This window comes from Xiphophorus maculatus, chromosome 18 (assembly GCF_002775205.1).
Source record: "Xiphophorus maculatus strain JP 163 A chromosome 18, X_maculatus-5.0-male, whole genome shotgun sequence".
NCBI classification, from domain to species: Eukaryota; Metazoa; Chordata; class Actinopteri; order Cyprinodontiformes; family Poeciliidae; genus Xiphophorus; species Xiphophorus maculatus.
In genome coordinates this window covers 25,629,823-25,645,828 of record NC_036460.1, presented here as the reverse complement: position 1 = coordinate 25,645,828, position 16,006 = coordinate 25,629,823, and the positions used below count along the sequence as shown (strand labels likewise).

Here is a 16,006-nt window from a genome sequence, read left to right as displayed (position 1 = left end):
GCATTTCAGTTCCACTTTACTGCGTTACGTCCTATAAGACACCGATAAAATATGTCGACAATGTGACAAAATGTGAAAAAGTTTCAGGCTAAATGAAGGTCCAGTCAGAATATTTTTTTTTTGCAAGGTTTTATAGGCCGACTCATTTTAGTCCCAACATCCTGCGTTTCTCAGTGAAAGTGAAAATGCCGAGTGTCAAAAGTCACCAACACGCAGTAAGGTAGACGCACTTTATTCCTAAAACAGAAGCTGCACCATCAGTAGCGGCACACAGGTATATGTACACATATACACACACAATTACCTAAATCTGTTATATAAAATATATAATCTGACAATGTACCTTTAATTCCTCTTCAGAGCTCATCGAGTTACTGTGCGAGAGAGAGACAGACAGACAGACGGATAGAAAAGTCTCATCCACTCACTGGGTGGGGGAAAAAAAAAGAAAAATGCCCAGGCCAGTTTTTAACTTCATTTTTACAGCATGGCAATAAAAAGGGATGTATCCCCCCTTTTGAAAAAATAAGATTCTAACAGCAATCTACAGCAAATTCACTGTAACAGGTGTCTCTCTCTCTCTCTCTCTCTCTGTCCTCCAATTGAGAAAAAAATTACACTTCTTAAACCAATTCCTTTACAGCGAGATGTACACACCCTCTAGGATTTGGAATATATAAAAGATATTAAGCATTAAAAATTCCACATTTAAAAACTTACAATAAATAATATATGCAGGCATTTTATTAAGATAAGTTTTCTTAGATTGCAATCTACTGTCATTAAAAAGAAGATGTATTTTTTTTTAATTTTTTTTCCTCCTTTACGAAATTTCCCTCGATCATCCAAAATGCTAAAAATGGATTCTTGGCATTTGATTGATTGGGGGCGGGACTTTTCCAGGTCGGTGTGTGAAGAAAGACGTACACTGGGAGAAGGGGCGGAGGGCAGGAGGAGGAGGAAGAAGAAGAGAGCGCCTTTGCCACGTTCGCTCCTGACGGGAGTGTGACGTGCGCAAAGGACAAAAAATAAAAATAAAAAAAAATCCAGAGTTTGTCTTCGTGATTCCTGGGATCAGCAGTTTGATCTCGTTAAGACTTTCAGAGCATGTTCATGATGAAGTTGTAGATCTGTGTGAGCACCACGAAGTGAACGGGCAGACACGAGCGTCGGTCCTGGGTGGCGGGGTTGCACGTCAGCCAGGAGAGGGCGTTGTACTGCTCCAGGACAAATCTAAAAAAAAAAAAAAAAGAGAAAAAAAATATATAAATATTGAGGAGCGACAGATCTCATCGTTCCTCTTTAGAGTGGACGGTTTGGTTTCCTACCTGAGCACGTCGGAGGTGTGGTTAGAGTCCAGAGGGTGGGAGTGTTTACTGTGCAGGAACTCGTCTGATTGGACAGCAGACACGTGCAGGTGCAGAGATGCCTGGGAAAACGGTGCAAGTACAGACTGACTCATTCGTGTCTTCCAATAGTCAAAAGGACTAAAGGTCCCGTCACCTGGACTTATGTTTAAAGAACCCTATGTATTTAGAGTAATCCATTAATCATGATTAATCAATTATTGAAATAGTCGTTAACTAAATTAGTAATCGATTAATCCTTAAGCAAACAGAATAAAAAAGGCCATTTGCTGAAACACAGAGCAGTAATTAAGCCAAAATTTTACAAATATATATATTTTGCATTTATGATAAAAACATTTTCTACCCAGAAATCCTCGAGTGGCATTTTTAGCTTCGCCTAGTTCAAAATCTTTAAAAATAAAATAAAATAAAGTCTTCCTAGCACCTTTTGCTGTCCATTACTAGACAGTATTTTTTTTTTATTTTTTTAGCTCCTTTACTACAAATGATCAAACGTTCATTAAAGGAACACTGTTATCGCATTGAAGGCAATACAGAACATTTTTATTCAAGTACGCAATTGATTTGCTTAATTGCATCTTTTAACGCATTTTGAATATTGTGTGAAAAAAAAAAAAAGGTTAAATAAATAAAAGTTTTAAAAATACAATTAATTGTCAAAATAATCGACAGAACAATCGATTTCTAAAATAACCGCTAGCTGCAGTCCTAATTTGTACTGAAAAGACTAAAGTAAGCAAAGTACCTTGAGGAAGAGTGGACACTGATTCTGGGCTTCGGGACAGGTGGACCAGAACCAGTCGGGCAGCGGCCCCGCCTTCGCCGTGGAGATGAAGTAACCCAGAGCCATGGGCTGCTGCAGGATGCTGAGAGCCTCCTCGTGGGACTCCATCCGATCCGCACCCTGGCCCTGACGGCACAAACACCAACACATCGACTCGCACTGTGCTCAGAGTTTTATTGAACCATCAGGATCAACACAGAGGCAGCTACTAGATACTGCTAGTTTTCTACTTCAAAAAAACAAAAACACAAAACGACACCACATTAAAGTAACTATTGAAATGAGTCATTTTAGGCTTTTAAAATGGACTGAATCACGTTTTTTTTCCCCAGTGTGAAGTGATAACATCCACCACTTCAATTTGGAAAAAAAGAAAGACTCACTTTTTGTAGCTAATCAGTAATGTCAGGTCTAAATACCTATTAAACAAACACAGGAAAGACAATATGCTGACATAGCGCTGCTCTTGAGTACATTTTGAGCTCATTGAGTAAATTTGATTTTTGAGAACTCCTTCTCTGTATATCGTTATGTAGCTTCTGGAACAATCTTAAGTTAGTCCTACGCACAATAGTAGGAAAACTGAATTTCCGATCTCAACCACTTCCCAGAGATGGCGAGAGTATGTATGTAGATGTCGAGCTCTTGTGGATGGGGGGGGAAAATACTCATGAGTTCAGACTTGTTGACCCGGTCTTTTCGTAAAAGGGCCCAAATGAAAAACGACATTCATTTCAGACTCTTCGTTTGGACCGACCTTGCCCGCTTCTCCGTGGTGGTAGTGGTGTCCCGGAGAGTGGCCGGGCGAGGTCGTCGGGGAGTTGGGCAGGATGTTGATGAGCTCTGGATCCATGTCGCTGCCAAACAGGTCAAAGATTCCCATCCCCTCGGATCCGTCTGCCAGCGGGGGAAAAAAAAAAAAGAAGAGAAAAACGGTTTGACTCATGGCAACGGAGAGACGATCTGATGGGACGCCGACGGCTCTTTGAGGGCGGAGGCCTACCGGGGTTGATGTGGTTGAAGCTGATGTCGATGGGCTCCGTGGTGTTGGTGTTGACCTGCACCATGGCCGACGTGGGGAACACCAGGATGTGCGTGCAGGACGTGTCCTGCGGCGTGCTCAGCTGGGACGTCTGCATGTTGAGGGTGGTGCTGCGACCGAACACCGAGCCGGTCGACACGGAGTCTGAAACGCCGGCGGATTTATATCCGTTTAAAAACAAAGTAACGGAAGCACTTTTTTTTTTTAAATCGCACTGAGGTAAGTTTAAGCCTCATCGTCTCACCTGGCATGATCACAAAGGACCCCTGAGGCTCCATGGCGACCAGACAGGCGCTCAGGATGCTGGGCGTGTCGGCAGCGGAGATGCCGCACATCCTACACGTCTCCTTCAGACGCTTGCTGAGAGACTGCAGGTTTGTCCGACTCAGCAGAATGCTCCAGTCTGAACCATAAACAGAGAGAAATAAATATGGGACCAAAGTAAATCACTAAACTTTAACTTACTTTCTAAGTCACTTGTGTATAAGAAACCCAACTGTCATGTTGTTTGGTTCTAGCCCGCAAGTTTGTTGTTTTGTATTGACGTTAGCTAATAATGCCCCTTTATACATACTGGTAGTTGATTTTTAATTATTAATTTCTAACCATGACTTTGTCAAATACACTCTAATGAAACCCCTTGTGGAAAAGTTATAAATAAAAGAGAATTTACGTTGGTAAATCTGGACATGTTTATAATTATGAGCCCCGTTGAGATAAACATGTTTTATTTATAACTTTTACTAAACTGAGTTTGTCTTATTGAGCTCAAAGATCTCTTTTTATAAGAGACTTGTAAAAGGAGCAGCAACATAAATAATTGATTCAGCACAGATGAGGTAGACCTCATCAATTTAAAACGCACAATGACTAATTTTGAGTAACAAGATCTTGAATCTGAAGCTCAGTTACAAATTTATTCCATGAGTTTGAAGAAGAAAAATTAAATTCCGTCTTTTTCCCCCCCATTCAGTTCCTACACTGGAGATATAAAATCGCAAAGTATTCATGGATTGAAGATGGCACATTAAAAGTTTCCTTGTTAAAAGACGAGTCGAATGGGAAGGAATAATAACAAACATGACTTTATATATAAACTCACAGCAGTAAACGAGGAGCTGAGGCACCAAATGAGGCATTAAATACGCAACAAGGAGCTTTACAATGAGTTTCCTCAAGTTACAAATTAAATTATCTGCTCCCTAGAAGACGATTAAAACAACTACATATTTCAACTGGGGTATCGACTATTTGTTTACTTCTTGGTCTTTTTTCCGTACATCCTGATCTTTCAGTCTTTGAGGTGTTTCAGAACATTTTGTTCAGTCAGGATTTAGAACAAGTAGCAGCTAAAGCTGTACTTGTTCTCCACCTAAATGTTTAATGGGACCAGGAATGGATGTGCTGTGCAAGACACGACACCACCATCTGCATAAAAACAAAAAGTTGCAAATATCTCTTCTAAAGCTATTTATATAAATACAGAATCAATATGGGCCAGGACAGAACTCTGAGAGACGGCCATTTTTACTCCAGAGGAAGGCAACGCTGAGGAACTAGAGACTAGTTGAATAAAAAATTTTAAAAAACAACAAAAATAACCAACCATTATTAAATATCTTTTAAAAAAAACAATTAAGAGGGTAAAAAGTAAGGATACACGACGCGATAAATTGTCCCACAAGTTGTTGGGATAAACGATAATATTGTTGTCTTTGACACCACTTTAAAGTGATATACTAGTGATGACATAATAGTGGTGGAGCTCATTCTCAGAGGTCAGTACACTTTAAATTCTAATGAACATTTAACATTGGAACTTCAAGACATTCTAAACATAAAAATAACAAATAAAATTAATTATGACGTGTCTCTAAACAAAATTGTCCTTCAAAAAACAAAAACAAAGGGACCAGTTGAGATTAAAGCACCAAAATATAAGACTTATGTCATACAGTTTTGATAGAAAGAGAGAAAAAATAAATAAATCATGCAAATGATATAAGTTAGATTAACAGATAATATTGATATCGGCCCAAACTTTCACATTGGTGCATCCATATCAAAACGCATTAGATCTTAGGTTTGTCTTTTCAGAGAACAGCGTACCTCTCAGCTCGCCGTGGCCCATCCTGCCAAGCCGTCCAATCACCACCCTCCACGGTAGTGATGTCACCTGGACCAGGCCGACACACCACTCCCACAGCTTCTGCAGGCCCACTCGTCTGGCAGAGCTCTTTTTCCTGCGAGCCCTGCGGTGAGACAACAAGCCGTCAGCATCGACTGCTGCGCCGAGATGTACATTTAGTGTTTGCAGAAGGCGCACACACACACACACACACACGCCCACCTGTTGGGAACATCAATACTGATGATGCAGGACTCCAGCAGTTCGCCGTGCTGGTCGGTGCAGGACGCCAGCAGCCAGCGCTGGTCGTGGGACAGGCAGTAGCCCACAAAAAGCACGTTGTACTTCTGCGACGCCTCACCAAACGTCTCCCCGAGTTCAGTCTGCTTGTCTTTCACCGGGGCCAAAATGAAGGACGGCGTGTACAGACGGAGACACTCCGGTCGCTGCGTAGAGAGATAAGAAAAAAAAAAAGCTTTCTTAGTTTCTAAAATCAACAACAGAAGTCTCACGCGGAGCCATTAGATCAGTCACCTCCGGGTTCTTGAGGGCCATGTCAAGAGCGAGGCCGGGCCCGAAGCCCGTCAAGGCCTTGAAGTTGGTGGAGTTCGGCAGCGGCCGGCGACACTGGGTGTACACGGAGAAGGCCAACGACTTGAGGTGCTGGCTGTAGATGTGGCGGTCGCCGCTGTGCACCGGCTGCAGCAGGTACTGGCAGGGAACAATCTGAAAGGAATTGGGAGAAAAAAAACAAACAAAACACACATCTTAGGAACTGTAAACTGGATGAGAGACATTCCAATCTTTAAACTCAATCAAAAGATTTATGTTGCATAAATTACACTTGAGTTAATCATTGATGAAAAACCGATGGCCTTCAACTTCTCGAAAACTGAGATTCATTCAGCAGAGAACTGTAATTACGTACTGGAGATCTGACACTCAATCTATCCAGTAGAAGATGATTTTGTTAAAGTTTACATCTATAAGGTTTCCTGTACCGTCACATCACAGAGAAGACTATAAAAAAAAAAAAAAAAAAGCACTTTTTGAGTCAATATGTTGCCAAACAACCTTTGGCAGATTTACTGCCAAAAATCTTGTAACTGAATATTTTAGTCATTTATAATTTTACAAGCCCATTAAATTTGACTACAATATTTCAGTCTTGGTTTCCAAACATTTTTTTCCCACATCATAATTCCATGTCTTTGGCACTCAAATGAAAACTTGAACATGAAAACTTTCAGTCCCGTTTTGCCAAATGTTTAAACTATCTGTGCTAAAGTTTCCCATGAATTTACGAGTCAACCAGCGAATCAAAACAAGCTCTAATAATCAACCCTTACCCCCATTTATAACTTCTGCTTATTTACATTACAAACCTCTGAATAATAATAATTAAAAAAAAAAATTACTGACATGAGAAATATTAGCACTAAATGCAAATCTATTTACTTTACTTGTTAATACTGTTGCACCAACACTGAAACCATTAGCTCATACAGTCATATCTCTTGTGGGTTAGAATCCCCTCCTGGCATGTTGATGCAACTTTGTGTCACCGTTTAACAAGTGGAAGCACCACCTCAATTAGCCACCGCTAATTACCCCCCCCCCCCCCTCCCCCCACCCGCTCCGACGGCTGCACAGGAAAAGCGCCGTACCTGCACGGAGACGGCGTTTCTGATGTGAGCCGGCAGGAAGGGGAGCATCTCCATGAAGCAGCGCAGCAGGCCCACAGTGTAAGTGCTGGAGTGGACCTCTTTGTCCGCGTTCTCGTAGCTGAAGGGGTCGACGATGTAGACCACGATGGCAGGCGGGTACGAGACGGCGTGGGACTCTCCGTCTGTCGGCTTGCCCACTTTGTCCCTCTCCATTGTGCTGCATGGACAGAAAAACAAAAACGATACTTGAACAAAATGTCAAAAAATAAATAAATAAATAATTTAAACATTTCAAAAACATTAAGTCGGTAAGTAAACCTGTTGCAATAAGCAATTAATCCCATGATAAATTACAATAAATGATTGTTTTTCGTTGTAGTTTTTTTTTTTTTTTTCCTTTGGATATGTAAAATATCTTCCATTTCCTGTGTGAAGTGTTCTTTACAAATTTTGAGATTCAGAACTCAGCTGAAAGCATTAAATTGGATTAATTATGATCAATCAATTATTGAAATAATTGTCAACTAATTTATTAATCGATTAATCATTAAATGGAGAATACAGATTCAACCACAACATAACAAAAAATAAATAAATAAAAAGGTGACTGAGGAATACCCTCAGAGCAATAATCAAGTCAAAACTGTACAATACATATATTTTACATTTAAGATAAAAAAAAAAACTTTTGTCATCATGTTCTACCAAAAACTCCTCAAATGGTGTAGTTTAGCTTCATTTAGTTAAAATTCTGTAAAAGAAAAATTATTTAAAAAAAACCCATTTCCTATTATGCACCTTTTGCTATCTAGTTATTACTCCATAAAGGAAAAAATAAAAATACAGGATGTGCCATTTTTTCCCCCATTCGATGAATCGTCAACTAAAACAACGGTTTGTTGCAGCCCTAATAGGAACCAGATAAAAATCGGCTTTAGAGAAACCTAGAGCTCAATTAGCCGTGAAATTCGAGCGCCCACGTACCTCTCCTGCGTCTCCGCGGAGACCTGAGGCTGGCTGGATGCGCCGTCACCGAGACCGCCAGCGCTTTGCGAGTTTGTCTGCGGTCCGTTCTGAGTAGTGCTGCCCTGCAGGCCGCCCGTCCCAAACGGCATGTAGGAACCCGGCTTGCCCGAGGCCATCGCTCCGTTAGTTTGAGAGCCCGATGATGAAGACGACGACGAGGAGGGGGGAGGGGTGCTGTTGACCTGTGCAGGCTGGGAAGAGTTGGTGCTGGTAGTGTTGGTGCTCTGGAGTCCTGAGGAGGCGCTGGAAGAGGTGGAGGTCTGCGGGGCGGGGTTGGTGGGATTACGCTGGGACAAGAGGGAGCTGTCCAACGGCAGCTCAGACAAGTCTGGAGCTGGGAAAACAAAAAGCTTTCAGTTATTACGTTTATAAACTAAAGTGATGATAAATGTGGTATTATTACTAAATTAATTACCTAAATCATAGCGACACACTTGCGCAAAGAGTTTGAGCTTATGAAAGGCTTCATTATTTGATTCCCTGGCAGCCATCTTGAGGAACCAGTCACTGAGGGGTTGCTCCGTCATGCTCCTTCCTTCTGGGGAGCCGACGGTCAGGACCCCCTCTGGGTGGCTCTTGCAGATGGGTTTGTGTTGTCCCAGCTGGCATGCCTGGACACAGAATGATAGTGGTTGCATTAAAGGAACTATTATTTGTTTTTTATGTCTAAAGAGTAAAAAAATTCTACACATTTTTTTCCAAGATGAACTTGAAGTTTTCAGGAGGTGTAAATGTTAATTTGGCAACATTTTTTGTTTTTTAGAATTTGAATGTTTTGGGACACGCCAAAATGAAACAGTGACACCTGCTTAAAAATGTACAGATATATCAGAGAAAACTGGAGCTGTTTTGATGTTTTAAAATGAGACAAATTAGCGTGAATGATAAAAATACTCTACGTCTTAACTGATAAATAATACTACAGTCTGAAATGTCCTAAAACCAGACAAAACAGGAAAATAAAATTTTTAAAAAAGCGAATTAAAAGGAGGAAAGTAAAGAAGAAACATCCAGAAAAAATAGGAATAAAACTTAAAAAAGTGAAACCATTTTGACAGAAGGTGATCAATACAATTTCTTTTGATGCGCACCTCGTACATGACGCTCAGGTCTTTGAAGAAGGTCTTGGCTCCACGGAGCAACGTCTGGTTTTCTGGGCAGATGACCACATATCCCACGTCCCTCTGGGAGCCGAAAGGATCCAGCAGCAGCTTCTCCCAGTAGGGCAACCCGAAAGGAGACAGCACCACAAAATCGTACTCGTAACCGACCAGAAAGGTCGGGATGGGCAGAGGCTCGGGAGACTCGTCTGTACCTGTACGGAAACAGGAAAAAACAAAATATTACTTGAAAATAGTTTCAAAACCACAATATTATCGTTCACTGCAGTAATTTCTGGAAGAATTTGGCATCGCTGCGAACACGTGTGCACATACCGTACGAGCCTCTCCCTGCCATTTTGTGGAACTGCTGCCAGGTGAGCGGTCCCTGAACGCCCCACGAGCGCACGCCCTTCTTCTGGATGGTGTCCTGAAGCGCGGGCTGCAGGGACAGCAGCACCCGCAAGACGTCCTGAGAGTACAGCTTACTCATGTCTGCTGCTGCAGGAGGAAGACAGGGGAGGGGAAAAACATGGAGGTTTAATATTAAATTAAACAGGAGAAGAAGAAGAAAAAAAAGAGGGAGAATCTAGGACTGGGCGATTAATTTTATCAATACATTGATTTTGTGGTTTTTAAAGGTTTAATTTTTGAGAAGGTGGGGGGACTTTGATTTCTTTCCACCAATAAACTGGTTTGGTGAAATTCAGCATGCTTTGAGTCACCATCTTTATTTGCACTTTGAATTTAAGTAAAAATAGAAGGGTTAGGCTGAGATATGCATATATTTTAAACAAAAATAAAGTCATAATGTTCTAAGAATACAGTCATAGCAATACGAAAATAAAGTCAAAATAATACGAGAATGAGGACTTCTTACAAGAATGAAGTGTTAATATCAGGAGAATCTAGTCTGACTGTATTCAGGAGTATTCTCATAAAATTAGAAGCCTACAAAGAAAAATAGCTTATTCCTCCTTAAAATGGCTTTTTTTCTCATAATTTTAAAGATGTTCTTTTGGTAAAATAATTAATTTTATTCTGATAATAATATGACTATATTCTAGTAATTAAACAAAAATTGTCTCCAATACACAGAAGTAATAAAAATAAGACTCTTTTTCAAAAATATTTTCTGTCATTTGTCATTTCTTTTCTAGAAAAGAAAGCAAAAAGAAATTTTTTTTTAATTAAAAATCAGATGCAAGGAATGGTATAAAAAAAAAAAAAGAGATTTCCTTTTTAAGCCAAACATCGCCTGAGTAGAATGTAAAACGAAAGGATAAAAATAAAACTCACATTTGCATTTTGGCCACTGATGAAGGCTGGTGCTTTTCACCAGCGTTTCGTCCACTTTGCCTCCCGACATGTTGTCCATGAACTGCCGGCCGTGCTCCAGCGCCATGTAGCAGTCGTTGTAGCAGTCCCTCTCTTCCACTCTGAGGAAGGAGCTGGGGGCGGCGACTGCGACGGCGCTCGGCTTGGGCCACTCCACGCCCGCCATGGGCGCCAGCGGGTTGGTGCACTGGTCCTGCAGCAGCAGAATCAGCTCATCTGGCGGCTTCTCCTTCAGACTGCCCCTCAGCTCCTCGAAGCGGCGCTCCGTGTCGCGGCCGGCGTCCGAGCCACGCCCCACCACGTCCAGCTCGTCCTCCAGGAAGAGCCCCGCCGACTGGCCGAAGCGGCGGTTGGCCACGGCGCTGAAGCCGCAGGTGCACGGGTACTGGTCCTCGCCGTTGTCCTTGAGATAGACACCCACGTCGGAGCCGCGGATGTTCATGTTGCAGACGCACACGCAGCAGCTGTCGAAGTTGCAGTCCTTGAAGAGGTTCATGACTGACTCGGAGAGGATGAGCGTGACGTAGAGGCTGTGGGCCTCCGGGATGGATGGCACGGTGGCCGGCTCCACGGAGCTGAGCGGCCGGCAGGTGGAGGGCGTGGACGCCGGCGAGTAGAGGTCAGAGTTCTCGTACTTGAGCGAGCCCTGGACGCTGGAGGGCCCGCGCGGCGTGCGGGGGGTGCGTGGCGTGCGCGGGGTGGGCACGGAGAAGCGCGGCGTGGCCGGAGACGGCAGGATGCCGGGGCCGCTGTTGCTGGGCGGGGCGCTGCCGGGCAGGAAAGGCGTGTTGGTCTGAGGGGTGAAGGGCTGGTTGTAGTCCGGCTCCACGCTGGGGACGTTACTGCCAACACAGTCAGACGGTCAGAGATTATCCCCCCCCAAGATAAAACTCAAAAACTTTCACGGTGAGTTTTCAAACTTCTATAGCACCACACTTTGGAGATTAAAACAAAACATATTATTTAAAAAAAAAAAAAAAAAAAAAAACTTAATTCAATATTATATGATTTTATTTAGACTTCATAATCAATTTTACTTAATGTTTTGGTTTATATTTCCGTTTTCGGCTGCTATTTTTTATTTTGTACATTTTTGGTCTTTCACTTCCAGTGGGAAGTGTTCTTTAGGAAGTGAAAGTTTGTCAGTGAGAGGTCAAACTTCCATTATTGTGCCATTATCAATATAGCACTTGAAATCATCTGTCAAAAATTCTCAGTGTGACAGGCCGGTTTATTACTGTTAATAATAATGTATTTTACATTCCACAGCAGGATAAACTAAAATATATAACATTTTTATGTTTTGAAATGTTTCTCCCTCTCTCTCACACACTAGCACACCTGACTGCTCTGAGAACAAAAAAATAAACAAAAGAAAAAAAATATAAAAAATTGTCCCAAAATTTAAATTACATTGTAAAAAAAAAAAATACAAAGAAAATTACAAAAAAAAGGTTCTAAAAAATGTTCTTCCTACATTTTCTGACATTTAGCAAACAGAAATAATTTTGGTAATTGTGTTTAAGCAAAAACAAAAAAGGCGTAGTCTGACTTCAGACAGTTAGAACAAGATGTGTTTGTCTTTTTATTAGGTGTATAAAAATGTCCGTTTTCAACCGTAAATAACACTTCATTACAAAACCAAACCTTGAAAACACCTAAATGAAATGCAAACATTTTCAAAGATTTTAGGCACCCATATGAATGCTGAGAGGCCCAGAACTTGAAAAACATGTTCATTACGTTCGAGATCACTACCTGTCTTTGGTGAGGAGGCTGACAGTCGACACTGGGGGCATCAGCTCCATTTTTCCCATGGTCCAGCTCGGCGTGTACACACAGTCCTCTGGCAGTTTGACAGGCAGCAGACACTGGCTGGGTAGCGTCTTCAAGGGGGCGTACATGGAACAACCGATGATAGACTGACACGTCTCTGGCTTGTAGACGAAGGAAAAATCCTGAAAACGGAAGCAAAAACATAAATGCTGGCGCAGTTCCGTTTTATTCGCCCTTGCATTTGTTGCCGGCGGCGTCAGGAGCGGCACCTTTATCTCAGACGGCTTGGGGCTGCAGAACCCCTCCTCCACCTCGATCTTGAAGTGGCTGCTGAGCTGGCTGCTGTCCAGCAGGGCGAGACCGGCCCCCGTCTCCAGGCCATCCTTGGTCCCGGAGTTCCCGGGGGAGTAGCCGTTTTGATCCAGAGAGGGTGGGGTGGGATACATCATCATCAGGTCTGCTGAACCCACACAAGTGAAGACATTAATGAGTAAAAACGACAGCGGGGCGACGCACGATGATCACTACAGCATTGACACTCTTTCCTCTCCCCCCTGTTACAAATAAACTTTAATGCGTTTTATTGGCATCTCATGCAATTGTCTTAGCTTTACCAAAGCAGAGATCCCTTAATAATTTGGATTCATCGCCTTTAATTGTTTTACCGTAAATACAATACAATTGTATTTAATTTTAATTTTAACTAATTGCCTCCAGAAACCCCCCCTCCAAAAAAAAAAATCACACATCTGAGACAGTATAAAAATATTCCACAGTTCAACCAATCATCGAAAAAGAGGAGGGTGTGTCAAAGGAATGAGCGTTAGCCTACGTAGACGAGATCCCGAAAGCCCGTTCCCAAGTCAAATTAGCAATCTGTCGCACGACTTTGGAAAAATTACAGTTCACAGGTGCTTTCCATCAAGTCTGCTACGAAGCTGCTTTGCAAAGAAGAATGCAAATAATACCAGTTTCTAGGTGTGAAATGCTAATAGACACACCCTAAAAGTCTTGCAGCTCTATTTGTTCAGTATCTGATTTTTTTTTTCTTCCCCATTTTATTTTTACCACAAACAATTTTCCTTCTGCTTTCCAATTGGAAAATAACTTATATTAGTTTCTCACACAAAATCCCAATACTACGCATTAAAGTTGGTTGCAGCACCACGACAAAACGTGAATAAAAAGCACTGATGGTTCGTCCACATACACGACGACAAGGGATCCAGGCGTTCTGGTTTGGGTTCTTTAAGGTTGGTCTTGTCGTCGTTACCGGCTCCGGCTCTTTTGGATCCAGGCTGAAGAAAAAACAGCTCGTTTTTTTTCCCCCCACCGACAAGCATCAAGTGATTTGAAATGGCATTCTGGAGCAGAGGAGTACTTCCTCCAACTCACCTCTTGCTCATCTTCGTCAGAGTTAAACATTTTTTCTAGGTCGCTGAGGGACACGACCAAGTCCTTCTCGTGAATGAGGCTGGTCGAGGCTGAAGGTTTGCAGCTCGACTGGCCCTGACCGTCTGCAAAGTGGAACAGATTGCAGGCAAACGTTAAGCAAGGACACTCTGAATACCTCGTTTAGGTGAATGTTCAGTTGTAGGATTCTTTCTCACCATCTGAAGAAGTCGCCGTTCCTCCATTGTCCAACTGAATCCAAAAAAAGACAAAAATCATGAGAATGATTCAACTTTCCAACAGACCCTTGTTATCATTTTTACACTTTCATGATGTGTTATGACTAAATCTGCATATAAACATTTACACCTGTCATTCACAGAGTCTGTTGAAAATCCCTCTGTTCCAGCTAACAGTAGCAGATATCCATACCAACAGATTAAGATGCACGATATATCGAAACTAACATCGGCATCGGTTCACATTAATAGTTTTAACATAAAACCGGTCTGATATTTATTTCCGTTTGCTTTTGGAGGCGGAGTGGAGGTTAGTGATGTCGTATTTGCTCAGCAATATGACAGTGATAGTGATGCAGCAAAGGACTGTGGGTAGTTTAAAGCAGAGAAGGAGCGGTGGAAGCAGCGATTTGGTCGTTTTTCATCAAGGTTTCAAAAGGGTAGTAAAACACCTACATATGATATCAGCAAATATCGGTTATTGATATCGGCCCAAATTTTCAGATCGGTAAATCCCCAACAACCCAAATAGGATTGATGGACCCACCTTCTGCTTCTTGTTGCCGTCCTTCTCAGGTCCGACCTTGTCCCTCTTCTCCGTAATGCTGAACTCGTCGTCTCCGTCTACGAAGGCGTACGGGTCGGACTCGTCGCCGTGCTCTCCGTCGCCCGCGGAGGAGCCGAGATGGCTGTTCCTCCGCTGAGCGTAGGTCCTGACCAGCTCCTGCGACACTTTGAGGGGATGCGAGGAGTTGCACATCAGCCTGAGAAGAGAGGAACCGGGGCGATAAGCAAAGGCCTTCTGCAAGTTTCAGCAAGTCACATTTAAGACTTTTAAGACATTTTTTTTAATGCCAACGAGTTCAATTTAAGATTGTAAAAACAAATATGGGGACTCGTTGGGGGATGATGCTGGATTACAATCAAGAATAGCAAAAATTGACATTTCTGCAGCGTATTTGTGGCCCTTGGCAGCAGCTTCTCACACTGCATATGGCTCTCTACATATTCGAGAATATGTGAGATTATAAAGCCCTGCAACAACACATTTAATAAGTTCATGTTTTTTAGTAAACCAAGACATTTTAAAGCCTTAATTTTAGATGTACGAATTTAAGATCCTTAAGAAGACTCTTTAAGGATGCACAGACGCTCCGTTTTGATCTGTTTTAATGCGCATCAAGAGAAGAAGTAGTAAGGCTTACTCTGTGACGGACACCACCGTTTCCGAACCTCCTGACGAATCATCCCGTATTTTATCCACGGGTAACTGCGGCGTCAAGAAGTTGGAGGTTTTCTTCCTGGGCAGGTTGAAGTACTTCCAGGGGTTGTGAGTTGAGTCTTCTCCGGGATTTATCGCCGAACCAATAAACACCGTGGGCTCAAAGGTCTCGTTGTAGTTTGAGGGATAGGCCGCGCTGTCCGGCTGCGGCTCCTCCGTCGAGCCCTTCTGAGGCATCAGGCAGGGCTCCATGGAAGGCGGGTAGAACGCCTGGTGGATGGGCGTAGAGGAATTCTTGGCACCGCTTGGCGTCAGCTCGCCATCGACGTGGTCGCAGGGACGCGGGCTGAGAGGAGGGGGCGGCGGCGAGCCAACAAGGTCCGCGGGAGGGCCGTGCGCGTGCAGGGAGGGGGCTTTGGGCGGCGCCGTGTCCGCATGGTGCAAGCTGGGGTACGAGCCCTCCTCCTGCGGCCTCGGGCAAAGTCTCTGGGTCTGCGGCTCCATGGACTGCTCCTCGCTCACCGAGTTGCGGTGGTGGAAGGGCGTCTGCGGCCTCCGTTGCTGCTTCTCGCCCTTCTCCAGCTTCTCACCCAGCTTGTGCTTGGCGGCAGGCTGAGGCGGCTGGCCCGAAGACGGCGGGTGTCCTGAGGTACTGCTGGATCGCTGCTTCTGGTTTTTAGGCCTGCGTAGAAAAAAAAAATAATAATAAATCAATAGTTTATTTATGGTTGACCAGAATAGAACAACTTTAACCTTTAGCAACTAATAAGTAGCTAGCTGGAAACTAAAAATTACAACCTTTTTCTGATCAATAAGAGCACCATAAAACCTACAGTGCTTAGGGTGGATGTTGTTATTGAAGGTAGGAAACTAAATCTAGACCCGCAATTAACAATTATTTTTTGTAATTGATTATTCTGAC

General features: G+C 43.0%; 1 protein-coding gene across 2 annotated transcripts in view; it reads right to left on the bottom strand.

The window, feature by feature from the left end:
• Positions 1-216: 216 nt before the first annotated feature.
• LOC102224827 (mediator of RNA polymerase II transcription subunit 13-like) overlaps positions 217-16,006 on the bottom strand; it is a 29,371-nt gene continuing 13,581 nt past the window's right edge. The window contains exons 9-30 of one of the 2 annotated variants that reach the window (XM_023351078.1): positions 15,068-15,766; positions 14,410-14,626; positions 13,842-13,875; positions 13,627-13,748; positions 13,442-13,529; positions 12,501-12,688; positions 12,214-12,413; positions 10,417-11,297; positions 9,454-9,618; positions 9,109-9,332; positions 8,433-8,628; positions 7,976-8,351; positions 6,992-7,208; positions 5,859-6,050; positions 5,547-5,770; positions 5,306-5,448; positions 3,441-3,599; positions 3,158-3,340; positions 2,912-3,051; positions 2,116-2,280; positions 1,329-1,429; positions 217-1,233 (exon numbers count right to left, since the gene is read on the bottom strand). In XM_023351078.1, coding sequence (XP_023206846.1) covers positions 1,101-1,233; positions 1,329-1,429; positions 2,116-2,280; positions 2,912-3,051; positions 3,158-3,340; positions 3,441-3,599; positions 5,306-5,448; positions 5,547-5,770; positions 5,859-6,050; positions 6,992-7,208; positions 7,976-8,351; positions 8,433-8,628; positions 9,109-9,332; positions 9,454-9,618; positions 10,417-11,297; positions 12,214-12,413; positions 12,501-12,688; positions 13,442-13,529; positions 13,627-13,748; positions 13,842-13,875; positions 14,410-14,626; positions 15,068-15,766 — 5,047 coding nt within the window. In that variant the 3' untranslated portion in view covers positions 217-1,100. Of the gene's footprint in view, positions 1,234-1,328; positions 1,430-2,115; positions 2,281-2,911; positions 3,052-3,157; positions 3,341-3,440; positions 3,600-5,305; positions 5,449-5,546; positions 5,771-5,858; positions 6,051-6,991; positions 7,209-7,975; positions 8,352-8,432; positions 8,629-9,108; positions 9,333-9,453; positions 9,619-10,416; positions 11,298-12,213; positions 12,414-12,500; positions 12,692-13,441; positions 13,530-13,626; positions 13,749-13,841; positions 13,876-14,409; positions 14,627-15,067; positions 15,767-16,006 lie in introns of both variants that reach the window. The other variant, XM_023351077.1, reaches the window with a different exon arrangement.